General features: G+C 47.7%; 1 protein-coding gene across 1 annotated transcript in view; it reads left to right on the forward strand.

The window, feature by feature from the left end:
- Nucleotides 1-19,290: 19,290 nt before the first annotated feature.
- The window catches only part of SDC2 (syndecan 2), a 56,458-nt gene continuing 51,054 nt past the window's right edge, over nucleotides 19,291-24,694 (forward strand). The window contains exon 1 of the mRNA XM_082755024.1: nucleotides 19,291-19,710. Within this exon, the coding sequence (XP_082611150.1) occupies nucleotides 19,651-19,710 (60 nt within the window). The 5' untranslated portion in view covers nucleotides 19,291-19,650. The remainder of the gene's footprint in view (nucleotides 19,711-24,694) is intronic.

Below are 24,694 nucleotides of genomic sequence, written 5' to 3' on the forward strand. Positions count from 1 at the left end.
GAAGTGCTCTAAATAATCCTTTTTAGCCTTTGTAGTTTAATCTTTATTCATATTTTATCCATTAGTTACCTTTAAATAGCGTGGTTCTTTTGATAACTAAGAGGCTGTGAATAACACTCACTGAAATTACAACATCCTTGTCTTTCACTGCCGCAGTCGAAAATGACTGTATTCCTGGGGCTGCTTTGTCTTTGGCATTTTAATTGCAAATGATCCGCGCAACCTGCAGCAGATTAAACAAAAAAAAGTGCAAACATCCCTTTGCCCATCTCTCGCCTCCCTCCGCTGTCTGCAGGAGTACTCGAGACCTCAGCCCACTCCCATTACCGGCGCTTAACTCACACCACTCTAATTCGCAGCCTTATTTACTGGTTTCCAAAACTTACCAATAAAACGCTGCCTCAATGATGTCAAGGTGATAAGATAAAATGATAAAAGGCAGGAATTAAAAGCTTTCATGCTGTTCCTAACTAGCTGCCACCATCCACAACCCATCTATTGTGTTAGTGAATTGCAGGGCTTGGCTGGAGGCCACAGCGGTGCGCTCCACGTATGCTGTAATATCCAGCTGCGGGAGAGGAGAGCCTCATTTATTTTATTTGCTCTCAGCGTGGTGCACTCCCTGCCCTACTGGGGCTTTCATCCAGAAAACGCACGAGCAGTAGCTGAATGCAAGGGGTGTAATATTTGTGCGTTAAACGAAAAGAGACCTTGGGTAGTCATTTGTCACACCGTGGCAGCAGGCTGCACCTCATGCACAGGCAGCTGAAACATCTGATGGAGCCCAGAAGATCATCTCCTCTGTTCCTCCCTCCTGGTCATCACATCCATTTACATCTCACAGCTACTCTGCCACGACCGGTGGCACCTGCAGGCTCCTCCCTGCTGCACGTGGCCACCACAGAGGGCTCCCCCTCCACCAGCGTGGACTACTCGAGGTTTTGAGAGGAGAATAAATTCCAGGAATATCCAAGCCTTCCATTTCTCAGCAAACACAGTGACAAGGTCCCTGCTTCACTATTTTGTAAACGCGTGTCTGTATCAGCTGGTTGTAAAGTTTGGAAATCTGTCTCCAAAACGCTCGGTAATTTGTCTGTTAGTTTAGACTGCGCTTGCTTAAATTAAATCAGCCAAGCAAGAGGGACTGGAAAACCATGAAAGGGCTTCCAGCAGGACACTGATCCAGTTTAACTCAGTCCATCATCACCATTAGGGTCATGGCCGTTGTCGTGCCCCCAGCACCATGGAAATGCTGTGCAGCAAAACGGGGAATTGCCCTCATGAAAGGATTCCTCACCACCAGATTTATGGGCACGGATATATCCTAGGTTGACACGCAGTCTTGGGATCCTGTTGTGAAAGCTTTGCCATGACGGTCAGGTTTCTAAGGAAGCCAGGATCACGTTATGTGCTGTTGAGAAAGTTCTCCGTGCCCGTGCCAGATGATTCACGGGGTCACACTGGAGCACGTTGCAGAAATAGCTGCTGCTAGGAGAGAGCATCCCAAACTGTGGCCTACAAAGCAAACCCTACAGCGTGAATCACGTGGGAGTGATTTTCTCCCCTTACTTCCAGCTGCTAAATTGCTTAAAATGTTGCTAAAAATATGGCTATTGCTTAATATTACCCTTATACGTAGTCTTTCTGCAACAGTCTTGCAAGTTGTATGGGGAAATCCTCCCACTCATGTGACAAAAATATTTGATAACTCTTCAGCATCTAAATTTTCCCGGGGAGGCATCCATTTTCCCTATTTTTAAGCACATTCTTCCTAAATTGATTAAATGAATGTGGTTATTAGATCGTCAAAGAAGTGAAAAGAATGCCCCAAAAGTGGTGCTGCCAGACCTCAGAGGGGAGAGTTGGAGCAGCAAGGTGGCCAAGGGACACGGTGCCTGGCTGCTGGCATCAATACCCCCCGGTGTTGGAAAAACCCACGGGGATGGATGCTTTTATTTTCTTTCAGGGCTTCTGTTGATGGCAATAACTTGAAATGAGAACATAAATTTTCACTCCTATTACCCATGGTCTCTAGAGCACTGCAACATCCTGAATTATCGCAGAAATAAGTAATTAGGTACCATCACCATGTCTAAATGTTATTTGGTTTTGAACAGTGACTTTAAGGAAATCAATGACAAAAGAAAATTCAGCTCCCTGAGTAGGATTTTTGGCTGCTAACAGAGCAATAAATCAAGTGAGCATACAGAGGTTTTGTACCGTAACAGGTGACTCTAAACATTTCTTTAAGCTTTGGGGAGGGCTTGCAAAATGATATATTTTCACAATATAAGCACAGAAACTGTTAGTGCGTGCAGAATCTGCACAAGGTTGGTCTTTTCTTTTTATGTTTGTGCATCCACACACACCCCTACACAAATGTGCACATAAAGCCAGTTAAATGGTAAATGAATCTACATTTTTGATATCTTTTAATACCCCGTGTTTGGTTTGCTACAAAGTGTGGAACGATATTACTGACATTTTGACAGTATTCGGACAACTGTTGATGCCTGCAAAAATCCAGTGGAAGTCTGATGAACTGTAGAGCAAATGTGTCTTCACAGCAGAAATGCATTGTTTTCGGCGTGCCATTCTCTTCTCCTCTTTAAAATACTTCAGCCATCTAATCCAGGATCAGAAATGACACCGTGTCACTTAAATTGCCAGTCACACAAAACAAGTAATGAACGGTGAGTAGCTGAAACAAACAACAAAAAAAAAAAAGTTGGTGCATAACCCGTAATCTGAAAATCATCTTTACAAGCAAATTCCATGACTGCTTAGGAACAGCAAACGCATTTTAAGAAATTGGTGCAGGCTCACAAATTGATCTCCTAACCACAAACCAGGACAAAGTATTTGTAGCCCCAGGCAACAGCTCTCACACCATTATGGCAGAAGAATCGGGTGGTGGTGCCCATGAGGTGCTTCTAGGGGAGCCTGCTGTGCTCTCTCTGTGCTGCCTGGTATTTCAGGTTGTACCAGGTGCCTGTGGTCCTCTCCTGTGATGCTCTGATACAGTTCTGGCCCCACAAGAGCCCCTACCTCAGGGGGAGAGGATGGGAGCCCCTACCTCAGGGGGAGAGGATGGCCATCAATACCATGTTTCGGCACAGCTGAAAGCACGGGAGGATGATGCTTGCCCTGTGCTTTTGGATGTTTCCAGCCCTGAGCTGCAAGTTTTGCTGGCAAATGGTAGCAAAAGGTGCCTGAGACCCCTGCAGGAGGCATAAGGAAGGATTGAGGGACGCAGGGAGAGGTTCAGTGGCACATCTACGTGAGCCAGAGTTATGTCCCAGCTAAGGGCTGTGGGGCTGTAATAAGAAAACCTCCCCCTTCCTTCCATCTCCTCTTATACACAACCTGCAAAAAGCATACACGAAGAAGCACGAAGTAGTTACGTTTTCCGTCAGCACTGCATGCCAGAAATAAATCGGCTTCGGTTCTTTGTTGGCTTCCAGTTTGTGTTAACAGCATAAAGCGAAAGCGATGGCTGAGCAAAGGCAGAACTGGAGAGAGCCGCAGAGAGCTGAGGGATTGTGAAAAATGAACGGCATCTCTAACCTGCTGCATGGCGTGAACCTGCACGGCACCTTTGGGATCTTGCAAAGCACAATCATTGACCAGGCATCACATATTTTCCACCTGAAAAAAAAAAATAAAATAAAAAAAGAGCTATTTTCTCTATTTTCTCTTTGAAATCCTTGGAAGCCCTGCTAGAATAAACTCTCTAATCCTGTTTGAACAAGTGTGATTTTATATTCTCAGTGTTTGCTTTGAGTTGCGTTACAAACCCCCATAGCTGCTCGCCTGGAAAAATGCTTGTGGCTCAAATACGTTGAATAGATAAAAACAAACACCGCTTGCTTTTCTGATTGAATTAAAAGCATTTTATTTAATGTGTTTACAAAATCTTCTACACGTAATGGGAATTCACCGTAAAATCGGAACAGCAATTTTAGGACTTTTTGAATTTGCTGCCCAGTAATTGCAATAATTTGATTATGTTAGAAAGACAGATTAAAAATTCAGGAAATTGGGTCTCTCTTCAGAGAGAATGAAAATAGGTTGTAGGAGAGAGAGACTTGGGCAGCAAATGCTGCACAACTTGCTTCTGCAAACAGCCAGATGTTCCCGTGCACCATACTGAAAGGGGTGGAAAGTTTTGATTTAGGATGGCAGCATGCTGTGCGCAGTCACCCAACCGTCCTCGGGCAAGGGGACAAAACTCCCCAAACCCCTTTAGGAAAGCACAGGGCAGCGAGGTCCCGTCATTCCCTGGCTCAGTACGTGGAGGCTGCTCACACGAATGACTCAGTGAGCGCGCCTACGGTTTGTCACTTCGGGTTTCATCAGGCTGTGCGTAGTCGTCCTGGAAAAAAAGGTTCTCCTTGAAAGTTTGGAGTGCTCTGTGCCTGGATCACACCTTCTGTCCCTGCCCTACCTGGAGGCAGGAGCCCACGGAAATTCAGCTGCCGTCCTGCAGGTCTGGTGTTGGTGTTAGAGAGAGCAAGAGAAGTCTGCCTGAGGAGGATCACCACCGAAATCCAGACATCACTAAAAGAAGACCATTCTTCCCCAAGGACTGCCCCATCTCCTCTGAATCCTCCTTGCTGGTGCCTGTTTCCACAGGAGGCAGAACCTTTCCCCTCCCAGGTGTGCAGATTTTGGGAAGCTCTGCAGGAAAACCTCCTGGTTGTGTCAAATCAGAGCAGCATCACCCTTACCTTCTCCACAGCTACTACGGCCTGAGGAGGCACTTCTGGCTCCCACTGATGCTCGCCCACTCTCCCTAATCTCTGTTTTTACCTGTTTATCCCCCACTTTCAGGAAATTTATCGTGAAGCTAATACAGATGGAAACCTCCACCCACGAGGTCATAACTCTGATGGAAATCCTCTAAACCATTTACACCTCCCAAAGATGTGTTGGTGTTTTTTTTTTAAGCACTCATGTTGTCAGCAGCACATTTGGGATTAATTTCGGACTTCCATTAGAAAGGCACACTCCTTATCTAGCATGTTGTCAGTGTTCAGCACCTCTTCCTGATACTTTTCAAAGAGGAGGTGTGCACTAGAAATGTAATTTTTGAAATATAGGAGGTAGAATAACCCTTCAGTAGGCAGTAGGTAGCTGGCAGGGCCCTCTGGAGTCAGCCGGTGCCACCCGTGCCCAAGCAGGGACACCCAGAGCAGGGTGCCCAGCACCACGTCCAGGCGGCTGCTGAAGGGCTCCAAGGAGGAGACCCCACAGCCTCTGGGCAGCCTGTGTCAGGGCTCCATCACCCGCAGAGCAAACAGGTCTCTTGTAATTCATCCATCCTCTCTCCTGCCATTGACACCAGATGATTATCAGGCAGAAATTCAGGTGTGGGGGTCTCTTTAGACTCGTAGTAGCCTGCAGTGGAGATGGACACCCCACAGGAGCTTGCCTGGCCCAGCGTGGTCATTGCATGACAAGCCAGATCCTCGGGCACACAGCGATGCCTGCAGAGCTTCTTATTGATATGATGCTGGAACACCGGGACAGCAAATTGAATTTAGCCTCTTAATAACTTTTATTTAGATTTGCTTTAGTAATGGATAAAAATTAAGGCCTAAAAGCCTTGGAGACCACAATCCTTTTAGACTTTCAAGCTCTCGAGAAGTGAGAGGTGAATCTCCAAATATCATGGGAAATAAATGCATAACTCAGGACTGTGCCCCAGCCACAAGAAATGCTGGAAATTGTTTCCCTCTGAAGAAGGTGAGCAGGTGCCTCAGAGGTGTCTTCTCTCCTGGCTTTTGGGCACTCCTGGGCTTAAGAACAGGTATCATAAAGACAGGGACTCAACTGGTGAGAATGAAATCATCTTTCTATATGTCTACAACAAGCTCTCTCACTTTTCTGAAAATTTTTGAGAGAAGCAAGGAATATTTTGCAACATCCACACCATGACTATCAGGGCTTGAAGAAACGGTGCTCTAAGCTGCTGAAAAAAAGGATCAAAGCCTTCAGCAATGGATTTATCAAAATGCTTGAATGAACCCTTCTGAATGTGAACTGGTATCCTTGATAATAAGGATTCTTACCTTGTTAAAGAATAATGTAGGATTTTTGAAGCAAATAAACTCCTGGGGCCTACCATTGTCACTGTACTTTTCATCTCAGTAAATTCAGGGGACTATAACTGTTGCAGATTTATTTTATTGTGAATTTCTGAAGGAAAATCCACATTAGAAAACAAGGGCTGGAGCTGTGGCAGATGGTGCTATTCTGGAGAAGAAATTAGTGTTTAATAAAGATTGTAATAGTGTGAACCAGATGTTCATCTCACATTTTATCTTTGAAAAGATTTGGGAGAGTGCCAGATAGATACATATGTGCATCACAGAGCCTGAAAAAAATACACAACTGGATCCCCCGGGGCTCGTTAAGGGAGGAGTCACATTTTGCAAGCCATCAAACTCAACTGAAAAGAAAAGCAAGATCTGTTTAAGCTGTGACTAAGTATCTCCTAGGAACTCTCCTTCACTGCTCACATGGCAGAGCAGCGCTCCAGCAGAATAAGGGTGGCAGTAATCCATTTTTCCAATGAAAACAGCCAGTCTGGTTTGATCACGTCACATAGAAGTCCTTTGGAAAATAGTATTCAGCTCAGGAAGGCAAGCTTGTAATGAAACATTGCTCTCCTCGGGCTCTGTCTAGCCTCACACGTGGTGCAGTTTCTCAGCCCAGAGCGAACCTTGCACACTCTCATGGGGTGACGTTTTTGGCCTGGCTGCCTGCAAGAAGCACAACTGTGCTCAGGCACCAGGTCCTCCCTCCCTTCCTCTGTCCCCCAGGGCTGGCCTGTGAGAGTGACTTCATTGCATGACTGTAAAAATCAGTTATTTTGACCTCGTTCCCCTTCTGAACTTACAGTAAACAGGTCCTTGACCCAAATGATACCTCAAAGGTGCATGAGGCCTGACTATTTCCACCTAGCAAAGATGCACGCTGCTGTAGTAGAAGAGCTCGGGATGGATAACTGCAGGAACCCAAGCCAAAGGAAGCTGCCATTGGTACCTATAGGCACAGGATGCGACCCCTTTATTTTTAGGGGGAGACTCATTCCCAAAACAGCATGTGCAGTAGGTACCAATGCTGGCAGCCACACTACTGCAATGAAAGCAGGCACCTTTCACAGGAGGCAGTATTAATTATCAGCTCCTGTTTTAAGGTAGAAACCAAAAGGTCTCCATAAATCTGCAGAACCTCTGAGTTCCTGCTGCCCTCCTTTGGCATCCAAACAAGCTCAAGAAGCAAGGATACATGAGGCACAGCAGAGAACACACGGGAAATTATTTTACCATAAGCCCGTGGTGGATGAACTTTGCCAGGATCTCTTTTTGTGCACGGCATTTGTACTTCTGAGTGTTGCTGGGGGATTCAACATCACAGCCATTTCTGCTGTCAGAGCTCAAGGTGGACTCTCAGAACTCATTTTTTATGTGGGCAATATGTTCTGCATAAACTCAAAAACTGCATTTGTTAATGGGATTTTAATTAAGAGGACTAGCTATGCTGTGCACACTTACTTGAGAAGTGATTCACATCAATTTCTTTGTTCCTAGCCAGTTATAAATCAATAAAATATGTCCATACAGAGGATTTGACTGGTATAAAATGCAAGGCTGATTCACAGGCTGCTTGTATTTACATTCCAGTTCAAGGTCTCCTCAGTGGGGTGAGGCGTTGTCCTGTAAACAGCACTCTTATCTTCTGCAGTGTATTTTCTTGTGGCTCAGATGCAAAATTCAGCTACTGCCATTCAGTTGTGGAGTAACTGCTTTAGCTTAAAACTCTCCCACCAGAGTTCATGCTGAGTTGCTTTACCTTGCAATTAGAGCAGGTGAGGAGATCACAGAGATGATTACGGATGCTTATGGGAACTCGGTTGATGCAAGGTTAGTTACTTAACTCAGTTATCCACTGAAGCCCTGGAACTAAAATAAAGGTTATTCTCAGTGACAGCATTTCGTGAGTATGTAAAAGTGCAGGAGAACTCATTAAGGACTTTATTCTTCTCTGAAATTCTTAGCAGTCATCACAAAACCCTGTGCTGCTGAAAGTGTCCTTCCAGAGCTGCAAGTTAATGAATTTAAAATGATGTTCATTACAGAAAAGAAGAGGGAAAAATTGTAAGTGTCATCATATCACATTAGTGAAGAATTTGGTAAGGAAATAAGGAGTCATCTTTTTAAATGTGAAGACATTTGCGTCGTTTTCCAGCTTTCCTGTGCTACTACAGAAGCATTGCAGCTTGTACTGTCAAGCCAGTCCTACTTCTGTGAAGAATTTCTTAAGAATATTAATGAGTAAAACCAGCTCAGATCTGTGGAGTGAGGGCCAGGCCAGGGAGAGCGCACCAGCAGGCAGAACCCTCCAGCACAGCTGGGGAACACGGGCTCATTGCTGGCCAAGGTGCAGCCTGCATTGCACCTGGAAATCAGCAGTGTCACCTGCCTAAACCATCTGCATCTGCTCATGGAGCATCTAAACAGACGACCTAGGGAGGCAGAAGCAACAATTTCCCTAGTGTCTAAAAAGCTTTTGTAACATTTCAGGCAACGTATAAGCAAATAACGTTAACTGCAAGTTGTTCATAATTTTATTGGCCACAGAAGACTTCTTTGTCTTTGTCCCAGGTTGTCTCCTGAAGGACTCCAACACTGCCCAGTGTCCACTGCACGCCAATGCTCTGGCCACATCCTGCAAGCACGTATGCACGGGCAGTGACTCACAGAGCAGTCCCAATGGCACACACATGGGAATACTCAAGGGAGCTCTGTTGCTCATATGGGTTATCATTAAGAAATAGGGCCTTTATAGTAATGTTTATGACTGTGCCTACTGCCCCACATAAAGAAAGGGGGAAGGAAGAAAGCACCCACTGCCTTCATCAAGGTGCAGGAGATGATTCTCACTCCAGTGCATGTTGCTCTTTTTCCTCCCTTTTGCTCGCACCCTTCTCCCTCCCTCCTATCCTCCCATTTCCTTCCGCCACTACAAAGCCCTTCAAAGATCAAAGTCATCATTGACCATGAGTTTGCACAATGTTTCTGTTTTGACACTGGCTGGGAGCCAGCTGGCATGTGTTAAAAACTATCATCAGAATCTGTTTAATTACTGTTCCCAATGCAGTATTTTAACAAAACACTGGAACGGACACAGCTCCAGCAAGCTTGTGCCCAGTGATGGGACACTGCAGAAGTGCAGCCATGACTTTGATGTTGGCTGGTTTAATTCCTTTTTATTTCATTCTGTTAATCCACTTTTTGGCCTGCTTGAAAAGTTGCTTTTGTAAATAGAGTAAAAGCAGATCTCTGAGATTTTCCTCAATGTGGTATGATTTTTTTAATATAAGAGATCCCATATAGATTTGGACTGAAAGTGTACTGCTCACAAAAGGATGCTCCCCCTGCTAGGGCTCCTGTACCTACAACCTGCTGCTGGATCAGGACACTCTTCCAGATAGCCTCTGAGCTAATCGAGCACAGTGACCAGCTACCACAGGCTGGGTTTGCAATCAATACAATTTTTAACATCCAGGGGAGGTTCAGGTTGGAAATGAGGAGACATTTCTTCTCAAAAAGAGCAGTCAGGCATTGGAACGGGTTGCCCAGGGAGGTGGTGGAGTCACTGTCCCTAGGGGTGTTCAAGGAAAGGTTGGACGTGGTGCCTGGGGACACGGTTCAGTGGGTGACATTGGCAGTAGGGGATGGTTGGAGCAGGTGATTTTGAAGGTCTCTTCCAACCTTAATGATTCTGTGATTCTATAAACCCATTGCAGCTGCTTCTAAGCCTTTCCTTTGATATATGTTGTGACTTCTGGTCTTGCCCAGATCCACTGGGTGGTTCCTCTGGCTCACACCTTCCCTGATCTGCATATTCCTGCTACCTGCGGGGATCACACGTGGCCTAGATCTATGGCAGCCCCATGCCATGCTGGATGTATCACCTGCACTGCCGCCCAGAATTATACCACACAGTTGACAGCCACAAGTCTCCAACCAGCTGTATTCAAACTGTGGGAAGGCAAAGACTCCATGGGAAGGAGAAGTCTGAGGTACCTGGCAGCAGAAGAGCACCCAGTTTGTGATGCCACAGCACCATCCATTGACACATAACCATGGCAGTCTCTGGCCATTGCACAAGTCACCTCTGTTTTGAGGAGTGAGACTGTGTTATCACAACTGCTTTGACCGTGGTTAGGTATCTGTTAACCTTCTTGGCACCTAGGAACACAAGCTGCAGGTGCCCAGGGTGGATGGGGATGACAAGGCAAGTCCTGCAGCCCAGGCCATGCTGTCCTGGCAGACGCATCCTCCAGTGAGCCAGGGAGCCACTCCTGCCATTCTGCAGAGGATGGCCTCTTTGGCAGCTGGAGGGACTGTGAATAATCCATTTGAGCTCCTGCCACCAGTGCTAAAGTGTGATCAGTACGCAATGACGCCAGCGACACAGCCTGAACCTTCTCCTACTTCCGAGACAAACCCAGTCACACCAACGGTGGCAGACAAAGGCCGGGATGTAGGGGACGCCCAGAAGAACACTCCCCTTCACATAGATCCTGGGACAGAAAGGCGGTCCCACAGTCAGGGCACAGGACAGCGTTGTGCACAGGTCACGTATTCTCCTGGTGAAGCGAGGGGGACATACACCCCCACTTTACCTCAGCTCATGTGGCAAACATGGCTTCTTGCCCTACTGCCATGCCACATCACGCAGCCTGATGTGGCCCTCAGCCCCAAGAGCCCTGACTCCCAGCGTCCTGCCACAAGTGAAATACAGACAGGACAATAATTCATCCTGCTTATCTCTGCCAAATCCTGTGGAGAAGGAGCTCTTCAGGACCTCCCGGATTCTGGACTGGGAGCCTCAGCACCCAGGGTGCCCCAGGAGGACCTAGGATGTGTGGTGGCTGGGGGACACAGCACTGAGTCCTGTGATGAGGCTGTTTTCACTCCTCACTGATAACTCCTCTACTGCTTTTTCTTGGATATTAATAGGCTTCATCTCCCCCTGGATTTAATGAAGGGCAAAATTCTAGGGGCATTTGTTCAAGAAGACATCAGAAACTTCAGATACATGGTCAACCTATCTCAGCAACTGGGGTCTGCAAAGCTAGCCAGGGTTTATCCTGAGGATGAGGCTAAAATATTACCATCAGAGAGGTGAAATGGGAATTTTATCACTCATTTGGGACTTCCCCCCATTTTTCAGTGAGATTTCCATCACTTTAACTGCATGTTGAGATAAAAAGACCGCACATGATGCTGTCGCGGTGGTGTTTAGCTGCGCTGCTTCCAAGCTTGGTTTGACCTAAGACAAGAGTTGGGAGTGGAAGGGAGGAAGGGGAGACAGGCTGGGCAGGAAGCAGAGTCCAGTGAACTTTTACAAACCTTAAACAACTGCTCTTGGCCTGGATTCAGTATGTAAGATGGACCAAGGTTCAGGGTGATTTATTTCATCTGGAATTGTTTCACATCTCTGGATGTAATGTGTGGGGTTGGCTCCCTCTCCTAAAGCAAGCAGGCCTTCCGACATAGGCTTTCAAAGTGATCAGCCATTTATCTGTAGTGCAGCATTTGCCTTCTCTGCATTCACAAATTTGGAACTAATACCCTGTACGACATAGCATTTAATGAGTTTGTCTCCCGAGTCCTGCAAAGCATTTAAAATCCTTTTGATGGCATTTTCTCTTCAGTAATTAATGTCTTATCAGTGAGTTTTGCAGAGAACAATGGCCTGATTCTCCTCCGATGCCATTTTACATCTCTGTAGCTTCGCTGACTGCAAATGAGTTACTCCTGCTTTGCATAGTGTGAGGGGAGAATTAAGACCTTAAGCCTACCACTATTTAATCGCGTGCTTTGAACTCATTTTCTCTCATTCAGAATTTGTCCTTTGCTTGCAGCACCACATAATTCCCATTTTACTATCATTAGGAAGCTGGTCATTACCGAGAATGTGTATACTATCCTTTGATTTCAGAAAACCCAAATGAGGAGCACGCCAGCCTCCCGTGGAAGGCAGCCAGGAGAAGCCGCACACCTCGTGGTCTCGTGGTGGTAGGTGGTGGCTCTTCTCCTTCCCTGGGTGCCAGACTGCCCTTGGGGACTGCTCTACAAGCACTGAAGGACATTGATCATTATTTCATTTCATCCCTAATAAGCTGCCTCTTATAGATACTTGATGATTTTGCAATTACATTCACATAAAAAATAAAAGCACAAAACATGGAAATGAAGCTTTTTCTCTAGCATGAAAAGTCCAGCTGCATTTTCTCTTAAAAATGGGCAGGCTCTCCTTGTACTGCAGACTAATTTGTTTTGATGCTCACAGGATGTATATCCTGAGATTGGAACAATTATGCTGAAACACGCATGACCTGGACTCATCTTTGCTTTATTTTTTTGGCTCTGCATCCAGCTCCATCATGAGAAGGTAAAAACAACAGCAGCAGAGAAACAAATGCAAAGAAAAACAAATAGCTACGATAAGGCTTGACATAGACAGATGCCCACTTATGGTTGGAATATATTTTGTTTTGTTTTGTTTTTATATATGTATTTATATCTGAACTGCAATTCAGGTAGCAAGTACTGCATTAAGATGCTTTCATCAATTACATCCGCCTCTGAGCTAACTTTAGCATGCTCGGTGTGTTATATGGGCAAGTCCTGCAGTACCTGTTTACTCACCTCAGTTAGGAGGTGATAAGTGGTGCCAATTAACGTCACTGACTATTTCATAAGCATTACTCATGTAGGTAGGGATTTCCAGAGACAGACGGCAGAAGTCAGTTATCCGAAGTGTGACACGTTGTGCGCTATATAGTAAGAGTAACATCAAGAAAACCTTTGCTACAAGAGCCTTTAAGCTACAAAGCAAAGTGCTCAGAGTTGAGAAACATCCAACGTTAAGGTTGTCCTTGCAGCTAGTGCCTTCTGATACCATCTTTAATTATAGTCTTCTTTGTCATTGTCTCCGTAGCTTTCAACTTCTGCAACAAAACGCTGCACGGATCTCACTGGCAGCATCACCTCTTGCAATGCAGCCTATTATTTATGCCGATCGGGCCACGCAGAGTGCTGGGGCAGACAGACATCTTCCCTTAGCTATTTGCTGACAGCAGAGGAACGTGGAGCCTTACAAGCAGAGGTGTAGTCTCAAGATCTGGAAGAGAGCACAGCTGGCCCATGACTGGCAGTTTCTGCTTGGTCTTTATAGGGTATTGTCCATTTTCGTCTCCTGAGTGCTGGACCACTCTGTTTTCCTTCCTCGCTGCCTCTGTGGGCATCACCCATCGTGGCTCTGCCCCTCTGACCCCTCTCCCCATGCCAACACCTTCCTCCACCCCCGCTCTCCTCCTGCGCCCACCATGCTGCTCCTGCCCCTCCTCACTCTCCAGCGCTTACAACCACAGCCCCTCTATTCCTCTGTGGGTAAACCAGGTTCCCTTCTCATCCCCCTCACTGCTCAGGCACACACACAGCAGACCTTGTCTCTCAGGGGCCGGGAGGAAATCTACAGCAAGCCCTTTTATTTTGGAGACCAACCGCAGAGACATTTCTGCGGCTCTCAGCTGGAACGTGCCCGGCGGAGATGGGATTTTTAGATGTCAGAATTCAACAAGTCTCTGCCGAGCACGTACAAACTGCAAAGGCAGTAATGCTTACACGTGGTCCAGGCTGGGGTGTCATTTGCCAAATGTGTTGAAAAGCAAATTTCAGTTGTTTGGTTGACTCCTTCTGCCAAATGTTTGCTCTTTGCTTCCATGCATGGAGGTAAAACATCTCCTCAAAGAAATGTTTGAAGGAATTTGGCTTACCATAGACAAAATAACATACTTTCCCCTAACCTTGCTCTTGAATGCAGATGCACTATTCTAGATAAAACTTTCAAAACAAAAATAAAACAAAACAGAAGAAGTCAGCCGGAGGCTGATACCCAGCATAGGAAATTTCAGCTTGATGCATTAAACTTTGGCAAATGTATAAGCAACTGACAACAAGATATAATAATGAAAAAGTGTTGGGCAATCTCTGCACCTATAATTCATAACTCCTACACATTTTAAGATAATGGAAATTACTCATGTTCATCAGGAATTGAATAGATGCCTCTGTTATTACTTGTATTATTCAGTTAGCAGCAGCAGCCAAATGTATGTCTAACTGACTTTCATTAACTTCAGTGGTATACCTGGCAGAATTAAAATCTACTCCAATTCAACCCTTCCGTATTTTCCTCCTGATGTACGCCATACAAACCTTAACCATGATACGATCTTTTGGGATAATAAACTAAATCAACAATGCATTTCACTTGCAGGGATTGTCGTGTAGGAGACGCTTCCAAGTATGCAAATTTCTCGAGGAAATATTGAGCCATGGCTCTAAATGAAACTTCCAGAGATAAAGAATTATCTCTTCTATTTTAAAGGTAGGTTATGTTGTAATAAAAAGGAAAGCATAATAGCCTTGGCTAGAATGGCAGCATGGTAAATTTTACCCTTTTCAGGAGGCCAGCACAGACTGACACTGAAGTCCTCACGGCAGTGAACATCTAGAGCCAAAGCTGGGAAAACAACATTTCTTGTCAAAGTCTCCTAATTTTTGGTGACCCTAGCTGTCAGTAACGTGTCATTTGCTTGGCTCTTGTTCTTTGGTAGGCAGCTGTCCCCTAAATCAGCAAGGCACTTCAGGCATGTATTTTACATTTAAAGGCTTCAGTGAGTTGCTGAATAGCAGGGACTTAGACCTCCTCTAGGAGTGTTCCCAAATCTGGGTTTTAATGCCAGGTTTTAAGGTCATCTTTGAATCTGGATGGGTGGCTGGTTCAGGTGTCCCCCTCTACACGTTCATCTGTGGCTCTCTTTGTACCCACTATAACTTGTTCGAAAACAACAAACACAAAATTATTTCATTTTCATGCTGCTCCTGGTCTGCTTTTACCCTGCCCATCATCTCCTGCAAGACTGCTGCTTGTGCTCTGTCAGCAATGCCAGCCTTCACCTTTGGTTTTTATTTTCTTTCCTTATGTAGGGATTGAACTCACGGTCTTCACCATCCTTCTCCACCTCCATCTCCACCTTCTCCACCTTACCACTCTTCTTTTCCATGGAAAACGAACCCGAAACGTTTGGTCTGTTACAAATTTCAGTTGTTGCATGGCTCAGATGCAGGCCGAGCTCAGACTTTCTGCTGTGTTTGTACAAAGTGCAGCTCGCAGTCCTGTTGTACAGCCCCAGTGCTCCCACAGCAGACACAACAAGTGCTGGTTGCTTAATGGTGTCCTTAGCTCCTACCACGCTGCTGTTCCAGCTATCGGGGTGGGCACGGTTCCTGTAGACATATTTTGTATTTAATATCTAACCAAAATAAGAAGAATGAAAAATAAATAACCTGCATCTGTCTACGATTCAGAAGCTGCACAGCAGAAGAGGTCTTTGAATCAAAAGGAAACAAAGATGTCCCTGAGCATTTTGAGGATGCTTGGAACAAAAGCCTGTTGAAGAAGGTTGCCTGATCATACAATTTCAATGCTAAGAACCAACATAGAAAAGACCAGTTCAGTGGCACGTTACTGAAATTACTGCCACCTCTCCCGTGGTTCAAAAAGTTGCTCTTTAAATGGTCTCATGAGCTACAGCCCTGCCCTACCACATCCCTAAATTCAGGTTATAATACGGAAATTAACATGACTGCACTTGCAAATATTTGGTGAGATCTTTTTTGTAGAAGAGTCATGTAGTTTTATTGTTGAAAAATTGGAAATAGAAAATTTGGTAGTTTGGGGATGTAGTAATAAACCTCACACTGAACCATCCGACTGATATATTTTAACACCTTTATTTCAGATTGTTGCTGACATGGGTTCAAACAGATTCAACATCAGCTGCTTTGCTTTATATATCTCATATATTCCTGTCCATGGGTTCTTCTCTATGAATAAGTTATTTGGGAGAATTTGTCACCTCTCCTGACCTTTGAATGTGATGCCAAAGCTACCCCATTATGGGCACAATGCAGCCACCAATCATTCATACAACAAGGGCCAGCTACAGCCAATGCCACCTCACCTCCCATTCACCTACAGCATGACATTTCGGATCTGCTGTGCTTGCTGATGCTTTGGGCCAAGTGTTCTCAGTCATGCCTTGTGTTATTGGCCAAATCTCAATGGAGAAAACGAGTTATTAGAGCTCTCCTCCACCTGTGGCTCTCTCATCTTATCCCTGCTGGTGGTGCAAGTCACCTGCAGGATGTGGTTGTGTAGAAATGGAGGCTTGGGAATTGCTCGGGAACTTGTTAAACACACTTCTTGACACCTGTGACTTGGCAGCTGTAGGCTGAGGTCCTTTTCCCAAGATTTCCAGACTTGCTTTTTGCACAGCTCCCACCTCTTTCTGACCATGACTCTTCCCTAAAATGCCAGTAGCGTCATGGCACATCCCACTAAAAGGCCCCTGCAAAGCCCTCTCTGTGCTCTGCAGCACTCCCGGGTTAAGAAATGTGGCTCTGTGCTTTGAGCAGCCAGTGCACGTGAGCCGGAGTCAGGAACAGAGGCTACAAACCCAGGAGATGAACTTCCCCCCCTAGGAAAGACCCTGAGCTGAATGTTCAAGTTTGGTGGACTTTTGGGTTATAGCTGGGACTTTTCTGTGGTTGATAACCACACTGCATGTGCTGCACTCAAGGTCTTTCCAGCAGATAACTCGTTTTGTAAAAAAACTGCACTTCAGTGAAGTTTGTCCCTTTCTGCATGGGCCATCTTCATCTCTCCCCAGCCTGGTTTTCATCAATGTCAGGACTGTGATGGGGGGGGCTGGTGCCTGTTGGAAAGCCAGGAGGACTCGGCGTGGCATGAAGGAAATGTGGTGATGTCTGCCCAGCAGTCTGGACCAGAAAAGCCCCAAGCCTGCAGCTTTCTCTTGGCAGTTCCATCGCATCGCCTGTCTCTGATTACCCTCTCATTGTAGTCCTTATTACGTAATTACTTTGGGTTAAAACCACTCTGTTTCAGCTTCATGCTGGGCCTCCAACTTGCTTCTGTCCCTACGAAACCGGGTGACAAGCGGAGCAGGTGCCAGTGCCCCTGTCGTTCTCCGTGGGGCCATGCATGGAAATGCTCCCTGCTGGAGGGGCAGGGGTGTGGGGAGGCAGCAAGTGGTTCCCCAGACAACCTGTAGTTATTTCTGTGACCTACAGGGATTGTTTCTTTTCTCTTCTTTCCTCCTCATGTTCATTTGTATCTGTCCAAATCACCTATCTGGCTCCTGGCTGTGTGGAGCCCACTGGCCACTGTTGCCTTCGCTCAAGGAGTGCCTTCCCTTAGCTGGTTGCAGATTACATTTTGGTCTTTGAGATATTCTGCTTCGTACATAAATCCCTGATTATCAGAGTGTAACACGAAGGAAAAGGTGAGCTCGGTTTATTTACTGAAGACATGTGCCTGTAAGGTTTGAATGCTAAAAAAAAAAAAAAAAACACACAACAAACAGAACAACAAACAACAAAACTTCTGTAGTAAATCACCCAGCCCTTGGTGTTTGACAAGCCTTAGGATGCTTCCTGTACTCAGCTTTTCTGTCTTCCCATTTGCTCTTTCATGTTGCTTGTTTTTAACAGAGTTCTGGTTTTGGGCTGTTAAGGATCCTGCCAGCACAAGCGATGCTATTCCTGATCTCTGCTTTGACTTTGGACAAACTGCAGCCTCTTCAGGCCTCCCACCCCTGCAGACGGGGATCCCTGTAGGACCCCGGATCCCGCACATTTGGCCCAGCCGGATCCTTCCTCCCCTTGCTTCACTGTGCTTCACTCTCCCCCATCCAAATGTAGTGAAATTGTTGCTCACTTCATTAGGTTGCGATCCAGCCACCTGTCAAGGCAGAGGATACACAGAACCGGGCCCTAAATATTTGCAATGGGCTTTGAAGGGGAAGGAATCTCTTAAACAATCTGCTCGTGTGCGACACCCTCCAGACCGTTGGGAATCTGGCAAGATTTCCGTGGTGAACGCAGCCTAAAAATCAATGACACGGTGTGTCTGGGAGGTGGACCAGCACATGCAGGAGCTGTTGAGAGGCACCACATTGCCGGGACAGGGTCACAGACAGCACAGCCACCTACCCTCTGGGGACAAGTGTCCTGCACAGAGGTGCACCTTCATCTGGGAGAGGCTGGGGAGGTGGCAGCCCACTTGTGCTAAATGAATTGTGTTTTATTGCATTACCCTGTGGTGACAGGAAGGCAATCGGAGCAGGGCCTGAAGGCAGCTGGGATCTCACCACCTGAAGGTGAAGGGCAAGGTGAAGGATGTGAAGCACCGACGCCGGGGAGCCTCACCCCACTTCTCCTTGGGTCTCTGCTGGCTGCCTCTAGGGCCTGGAAGAAGGATGGGCTTGGCTAGGCCAGCAGTGACCATTATGGGCATGTAGGCCACCCGAGCCAGGCTACAAGGCCCAGCCTGAGCTTTCTGAATGTGAGCAGGAGGGATATAAGTTGCTATCATGTCTGCCTGATAAATATATGGACTTGTCGGGTGGTGGGATCACACCAGCAAAGGCGCCTGGCTCAGGCCGAGGCTCCTCAGCTCCGCAATGCCACCATTTTCCCCAGCTGCGAAACAGCACGGGCTCGTCACAGCGAGACTTCTTGCTTTGGCTTCTCGGTGCTGTCGATTCCTGAAATACTGGGTCTGAAAGCACAGCTCCCAGATCCTCGTGACTGGGGGCGAGCCGCAGACCTCTGCCGCTCGCCACCCTCTCACTGCTAAAACTTTCCGAGTCTCCTGGCTGAGGGAGAAAAGCCTGAAGAATATGGGGGCAGAGAGCCAAGAGGGGACCCCAACAGCGTGATTTTTAACCCGTGTCCTATTATTTTTACACACACACCCCGACACCTGACGCTGCCTTCCAGGCTGACAGGGGAGGGGGGCAAGGGGCAGCGGCGGCCGGATCCGGCGCTGCAACCACGCGGCAGCGGGCAGGCTTCCCTCGGAGAGATTAATTAAAAAAATAACGAAATAAATAATGAAATTAAACCGGAGGGAGGCTTCCCGGGTCCCTGCTTTCATACGGGGCCAGCCCGCGGCGCTGCTCATGTTTTCCACTTGGGGGAGGGAGGAGGACGAAGGAGGGGAGGCCGGGGCGGGGGTGGAGGTTTGGGAAAGGGAGGGAGGGAGGGAGGGAAAAAGGAGGGTGAAGAGGGGGTGGAGGGGAGGAAAGTTGCTTGAATTTGCGAGAGCGGCGCCGCCTCCTTCCACTGGCTGGGGGAGCTGCCAATCTGTGCGGTAATCCTGCAGGAATTTCTGCGGGGTTTAACTGGGAGCCGCGCCGCTGCCGCCGAGCACTCGGGGCGGGGGAAGGAGGGAGGCAGCCGGAGGAGCAGCAGCACCCTCAGCACCTTCAGCAGCACCCTCAGCAGCACCCTCAGCACCCTCAGCAGCACCCCCAGCCCCGGCTTTGGGCAGTTTTGCCCCTCCGGGCGGAGCGGAGGGGGCCGGAGGGTGCCCCCCCCCCTCACCCGCCCCATCCCCACAGCCCCGTGGCCGGGCGGGCGCTGCCGAGCGGCCGCGGCCCCGCTTTTCTCCTTCGTGCCCGGCCCCGCGGGAATAATGCGGGGCGTGTGGCTAGTGCTAGCCCTCAGCTTCGTGGCCTGCGCCTCCAGGCAGCCGGTGAGTGAGCGCTGGGACGGGACGGGAGCTTGGGACGGGACATGGGGGCGGCCGCTGCCCGGCCCCGGCTGTGCCGCATGGGGCCGGGGGCTCGCCTTGGGGTCTGGGGGCGCCCGGTGCCGGCTGGCCGGGGAGCGCTGCATAACGCGATTAATTCCCTTTTTCGGGGTTCCCGCTTCCCAAAAAGCTGTTTTCCATCTAAACGAGTCCACCCGTCAGCGGCATGGAGCTGGAGGAGGCTTTTGGGCTTCTCCGTGGCTGCTTTGAGGCTGTCTGGAGGGAAGGGGGCATGCGGGCGACACGGTTGCAGCCTCGGGGCAGATATTGGGGAAAGAGCAACTTGAGGTCTCGGTATGAAATGAAAACAGCACGGCGATTTAATCCAATTAAAAGGAGCTGCTATAACACTAAATAATGTCACCGGCACCGATTCCCTTCCGAAGTTGTCCGGCTGTCGGATGGACGAGCCAGCTCGCAGCCTTCATGAAATCTGGCTCGTTATATTAGTGATTTCTTAGGGCACGGTTGCAAAACCCTTTTCCTAAGGACTAATTAAAAAATGAGTTGTGTGCGGCACCGACTCCTGCTTCCGCTGAGCGTAACTGCGCTACCCCTCGCTAATGAGGTACGATGGCTTTTAATTTTACAGAAACGCCGTCCTCACCGACTTCTCCGCTGGCGTAGTGACTATTAAACCGCCGCAGCAATTAGTAAAAGTATTAAGTTTTATGATTTTTTTTTGGCCTTAGGATGAACAGGCTCCCGCAGCAGGAGGCAGGCTGTCGGGGCGCACCGGTGCGGGGCATGGGGGGAGCCTGGCCCTGGTGCAGCGCCCTCGCTGCTGCCAAAAAGTTGTGGAGAGATCGGAAAAGTAAAGGGAGGCGAGGTTTGGTTTGGTTTTGTTCCCCCCCCCCCCAACACTTATTTTTTTCTTTTGCTGGGTCTGGCAGTGGCTACGTGGTCCCTTAAGGCTGGATTTTGTAGAGCGGTCTCTGGGAAAACACGGATGCCAAATGCGTTGTCTGTGCAGAGTGCTGTCCTGGTCGGAACAGGAGTTTTATACGGATGCTTAAAAAAAACACCCTGCTAGCTCCTGGAGGATTGTCAAGTGGCTTCAGCTCCAAATCTCCCCCTTTGTTTGATTCTGCTGTTATTGTTGTTGTTTTGGCAAGGCGATAAGCTAAACATTTCTCCTTCCTGATGAGGTAAATGATGCAAGAGATTTTTTTAGCAGGGGAGGGGAGGGCAACAGGAGACTCTCTTTTCTGAAGCCACAAATTCCTTGTGTTTGCTTCACGAAACCAACAAACCCTGCTATTTACTGGGGAGGACCACACTGATGTCAGAGTCGTGTTAGAAACATACCAGAGATGCATCCTGCTCCTGAAGTGGGAGCAGTGTGCCTGTGCGCCCTGGCGTTTTCCAGTCTGTGATGCAGAGATTTGGGGACAGAAAGAGGGCACAATTGGGCCCGTCCTGTCTGTGCCAGGCCGTGCCTGCTGGCCAGCATCACCCACGGCTAATTTGGTTGATGGTAGCCCGGGCTTTTGGGGTGGTTTGCTGGGCAAGGGGGATGTCAGGTTAGAGCCAGGTCCTGTAATGCCAGCAGGCGTGGAGGTGCTGTGGGGATTCACCCAGGCTTGGCTTGAGTGGAAAAGGAAAAAAAGTGCTTTATAGGTACTGTAAAGTTTTCCTGGTTTGCTTTTAGGAGAGGGAGAGAGAGCGATGTAAAGCTGCTGGATAGAGAAGGCGAGCTGTGTAAGTGAGAGGTCCGGTGTGTCTTTTAAGAGCTTGGGTTCAGCCCTGATGATAGCAGAAGGCAGTGCTTGCTGATTTTAATAGCAACAGAGAGCAGCGCCAAGTATCTCGCTGTCCTTGTCAGTTCCCATTCTGCAGAAGCTGATAAACCTTTCCGCTTCTTCCTGCTCCACGCCAGTGGGACTAATGGTTTTCCAGAGCCTGCCTGGTGCTCTAATCCCCTCGGCGAGCCAAAGCTGGCTGTAGGGAAGCTTTGCTGGCTGGCAGGCTGCTGTGCATACCGCACCGTACGGGTGCTGCTCTCACAACCAGGAGAATCGAGTCTCTCGTCTTGCTTCGTGGTGTTTCTGGAGTCGGGGGGCTTTGCTTCACGCCAGCTCCCCCAGCAATGCACATGCAGGGTTGGTTTGCATGCATTGAGTGAAATGCAAGCACTGCGGCATCGACATCAACTGTGTGGTCTTGCTGTGCCTTCTGCAAGCGCCTGAGCACAGCTTTGTTGACACAAATGCAGTTATTGAAGGAGGATACCGGGGTAATATTTGGTTTGTTTCTCAGAAATGTTTACATTTCAGAAGCTGTGATTTGCCTGCGTTTGTTCCTAATGGTTACTTTTGAAATTCGGAGGATTGATACTGTGTCAGAGCGGAGGCATGTTTGTTTGGTTTAGTTTGTGAAACCCGCAGCTAGGCTTTGGAGACAGCAGTTGGAGCAGAGAGAGGTGGTGTTTCAGATTTACGTGCTGCGAGGGCCTCTCCCAAGCGTGTTAAATCCGCGTCACTGACCGAGCTCCGAAGGAAGATAGGAAACTTTTTGGTCCCGATTCATTTCCAGCCTTCCCCAGCTCACGTGAGCTGCTTCTCACCACAAAATTAGCCAAGTCCTGCCCAGTGCTCTGTGGCGTGGCAGCAACCGGAGCCAGCCAGCGCCGTCCGATGGGCTGCTCCCCTCACCCTGGCTCAGCACCGTGCCATCACCCGCAGGAAATTTGGGAGAGCTCCGGCTTTCGCCTCCAGCCGCGGGTTTTGCCCTTCTGGTGCTGCAGCGAAGTCGCTGCTGGAAGCCTCCCCCTATCTGGATGTTCTCCGGAGCCACTTTCTGGGGCTAGGTTTCCCTCCCAGGTTAGCTTATCTTTTAAAAATTAAAGGATAGATGATTCCTGACCCGAGATCAAACACGGAGGCAGTTTCTCTTTTTAATATCTGAGCCCCGAGGTCTGCATTGGAACTGACTTAATATTCAGGCCTACAGTGCAGAGATGTTTTCTCTGCATTTTTTTCTAGATCCCTATCGGGGAAGAAGATGAGAGCCTCGTCTTCAAGGGCGAGTCAGGACAAATATCTCCCAGTTTGAAGTCGGGTGCCGGGGTTGTGGTTCTTGGGCAGGTGAAGCCTCTGTGGTAGGTGTGCAGGGATTGCTGCAGCTAGTGGGATGGAGATGGTGGACACTGGCGAGCGAGCCACGAGCCGTGGGTTTGTTTGAAGTTTTGAGGGATCTAAGTTTCTGTGGTTGTAATCTTAAGTGCAATCTCAGGATGACCAGATGGAGGCCTGATTTCTTGGCTACCGGAGGTCAAGGCCCGATTTCTTGGCTAGCAGAGGTGCAAGTTAAGGAAAACCCCACTTCAAACACACAGTCACGGTCTGCTGACTCTGGAAAGGGAGGTGGAGAGCTATCTGCTGTCCTCGCTGGGGGACATGGCCACTTTTGGGCAGGGAGTCCTGGGCTTGGGGAAGAGCTCGTCCCTACATGCAGCAGCCAAGCTCCTGGAGGATCAGGCAATTGCTTGTAGAGCTCTCTGTTTGCCCTGCTCTTCGTGGCCGATTGTCTTTATAAAACGTCAAGCAGAAGCATATGGGTGGCATTTATTAATTGCATTATCTCCCCGAATTGACTTTTGCCATTGACAGTTTAAACATTTTCCTTATGGCCAAGAATTACAGGCTTTAGTGAGCCGCAGAGGCTGAACAAAGGACTCTTGTCTACTTACGGAAAAGTGCTCCTTTGTCATCTGAATAGATCTGACCGACCAGGATTTTTAACAGAAATGTTGTGTTTGAGAATGGAAAGCTTATTCTAGGCCCCATGTAAGACCCTGCTTGAATGTAAGTCATAAAGATGCCCTCTGTGTTGCTGCATTTGGGAGAGAATGCACAAGTAATGAGCAAGCAATTTGGTCCGCGTTCAAGTCGCTTTACTTTCCGCCTTGCAGCAAGCATGAGAAAATTACTTGGGGCTCTTCTGCGAACAGATTCTTGTTTGGTTATCTTCAGTTCATGCTTACAAGACGATAATAAACTGCTATCTGTAATCTTTTCAGGATTAGTAATTTATTCAGAGGTTACATGGCACTATTCGCTGATTTGGGAACAAGATTTCTCTTCCTCACGTTGAAATATAATTTGCAATCTCTCGAGTAAAGGCTGCATTAGTGTTTGACCCTGTAATAATGACAGTTCTCCGTCTGTATGTTGTTTTCTTGATTAGCTCAGCCCTGAGGGATGCTTTCAAAAGCATACTAGATATTTAGGCAGAAATACAAAATACATGTAATCCTCCAGCGTATTGGAAAACTGATTGCAGTAGGAGGGAAAAAAAGTGTTTAACAACCATTTGCAACAAGTACTTTTGCGTGGAACAAATGATTTTTGTCAATGCCTCAAGGAGGGGGGTTCATCTAAAGCGAAATAATGACTAATAGGGTGTTGAGGAATCTGCAGGACTTGGCCTTGTCTCTAGACAGGCTATTAGCGTGTCACACAAGCCGTGCTCAACTGAAGCCTGAGCTGGGCGCTCTGTCTGAAATCACTATTTTTAGTTTATATATAAACAACTTCCTCAGAAACCGCTCTTCTGAGCTAAATTGTTTTGTTCCAAAGGTGAATTGATTTGGGGAAAGTTCAAATAAAAGCCCGCTTGGCTGTGTTTGAGTTGCGAGTGTGAAGATAAATACCTATTTTGTACTCTTATTAAAGGTAAGGAGACAGAGGGACTTGCAGAAGGTCAAACAGCCTGTGGACTAGGCAGGAACTGAATCAAAATGTTCAGAAAGTACCACTGATTAACAACCAGCATGTATTGTCTGGATTTAAATATTATGTTGTCAGACGTGTTGCTCCTGCTTGATTAACCATAATATGGCATAATTTTCTCTAGAGGTGCTTCCACATTGATGGAGGTCACTTGTCACCTTTCAAAGCGGCGTGAAGTGGGCCCCGTCCCTATT

Source organism: Aythya marila (assembly GCF_965140915.1).
Source record: "Aythya marila genome assembly, chromosome: 2".
Lineage (NCBI taxonomy): Eukaryota > Metazoa > Chordata > Aves > Anseriformes > Anatidae > Aythya > Aythya marila.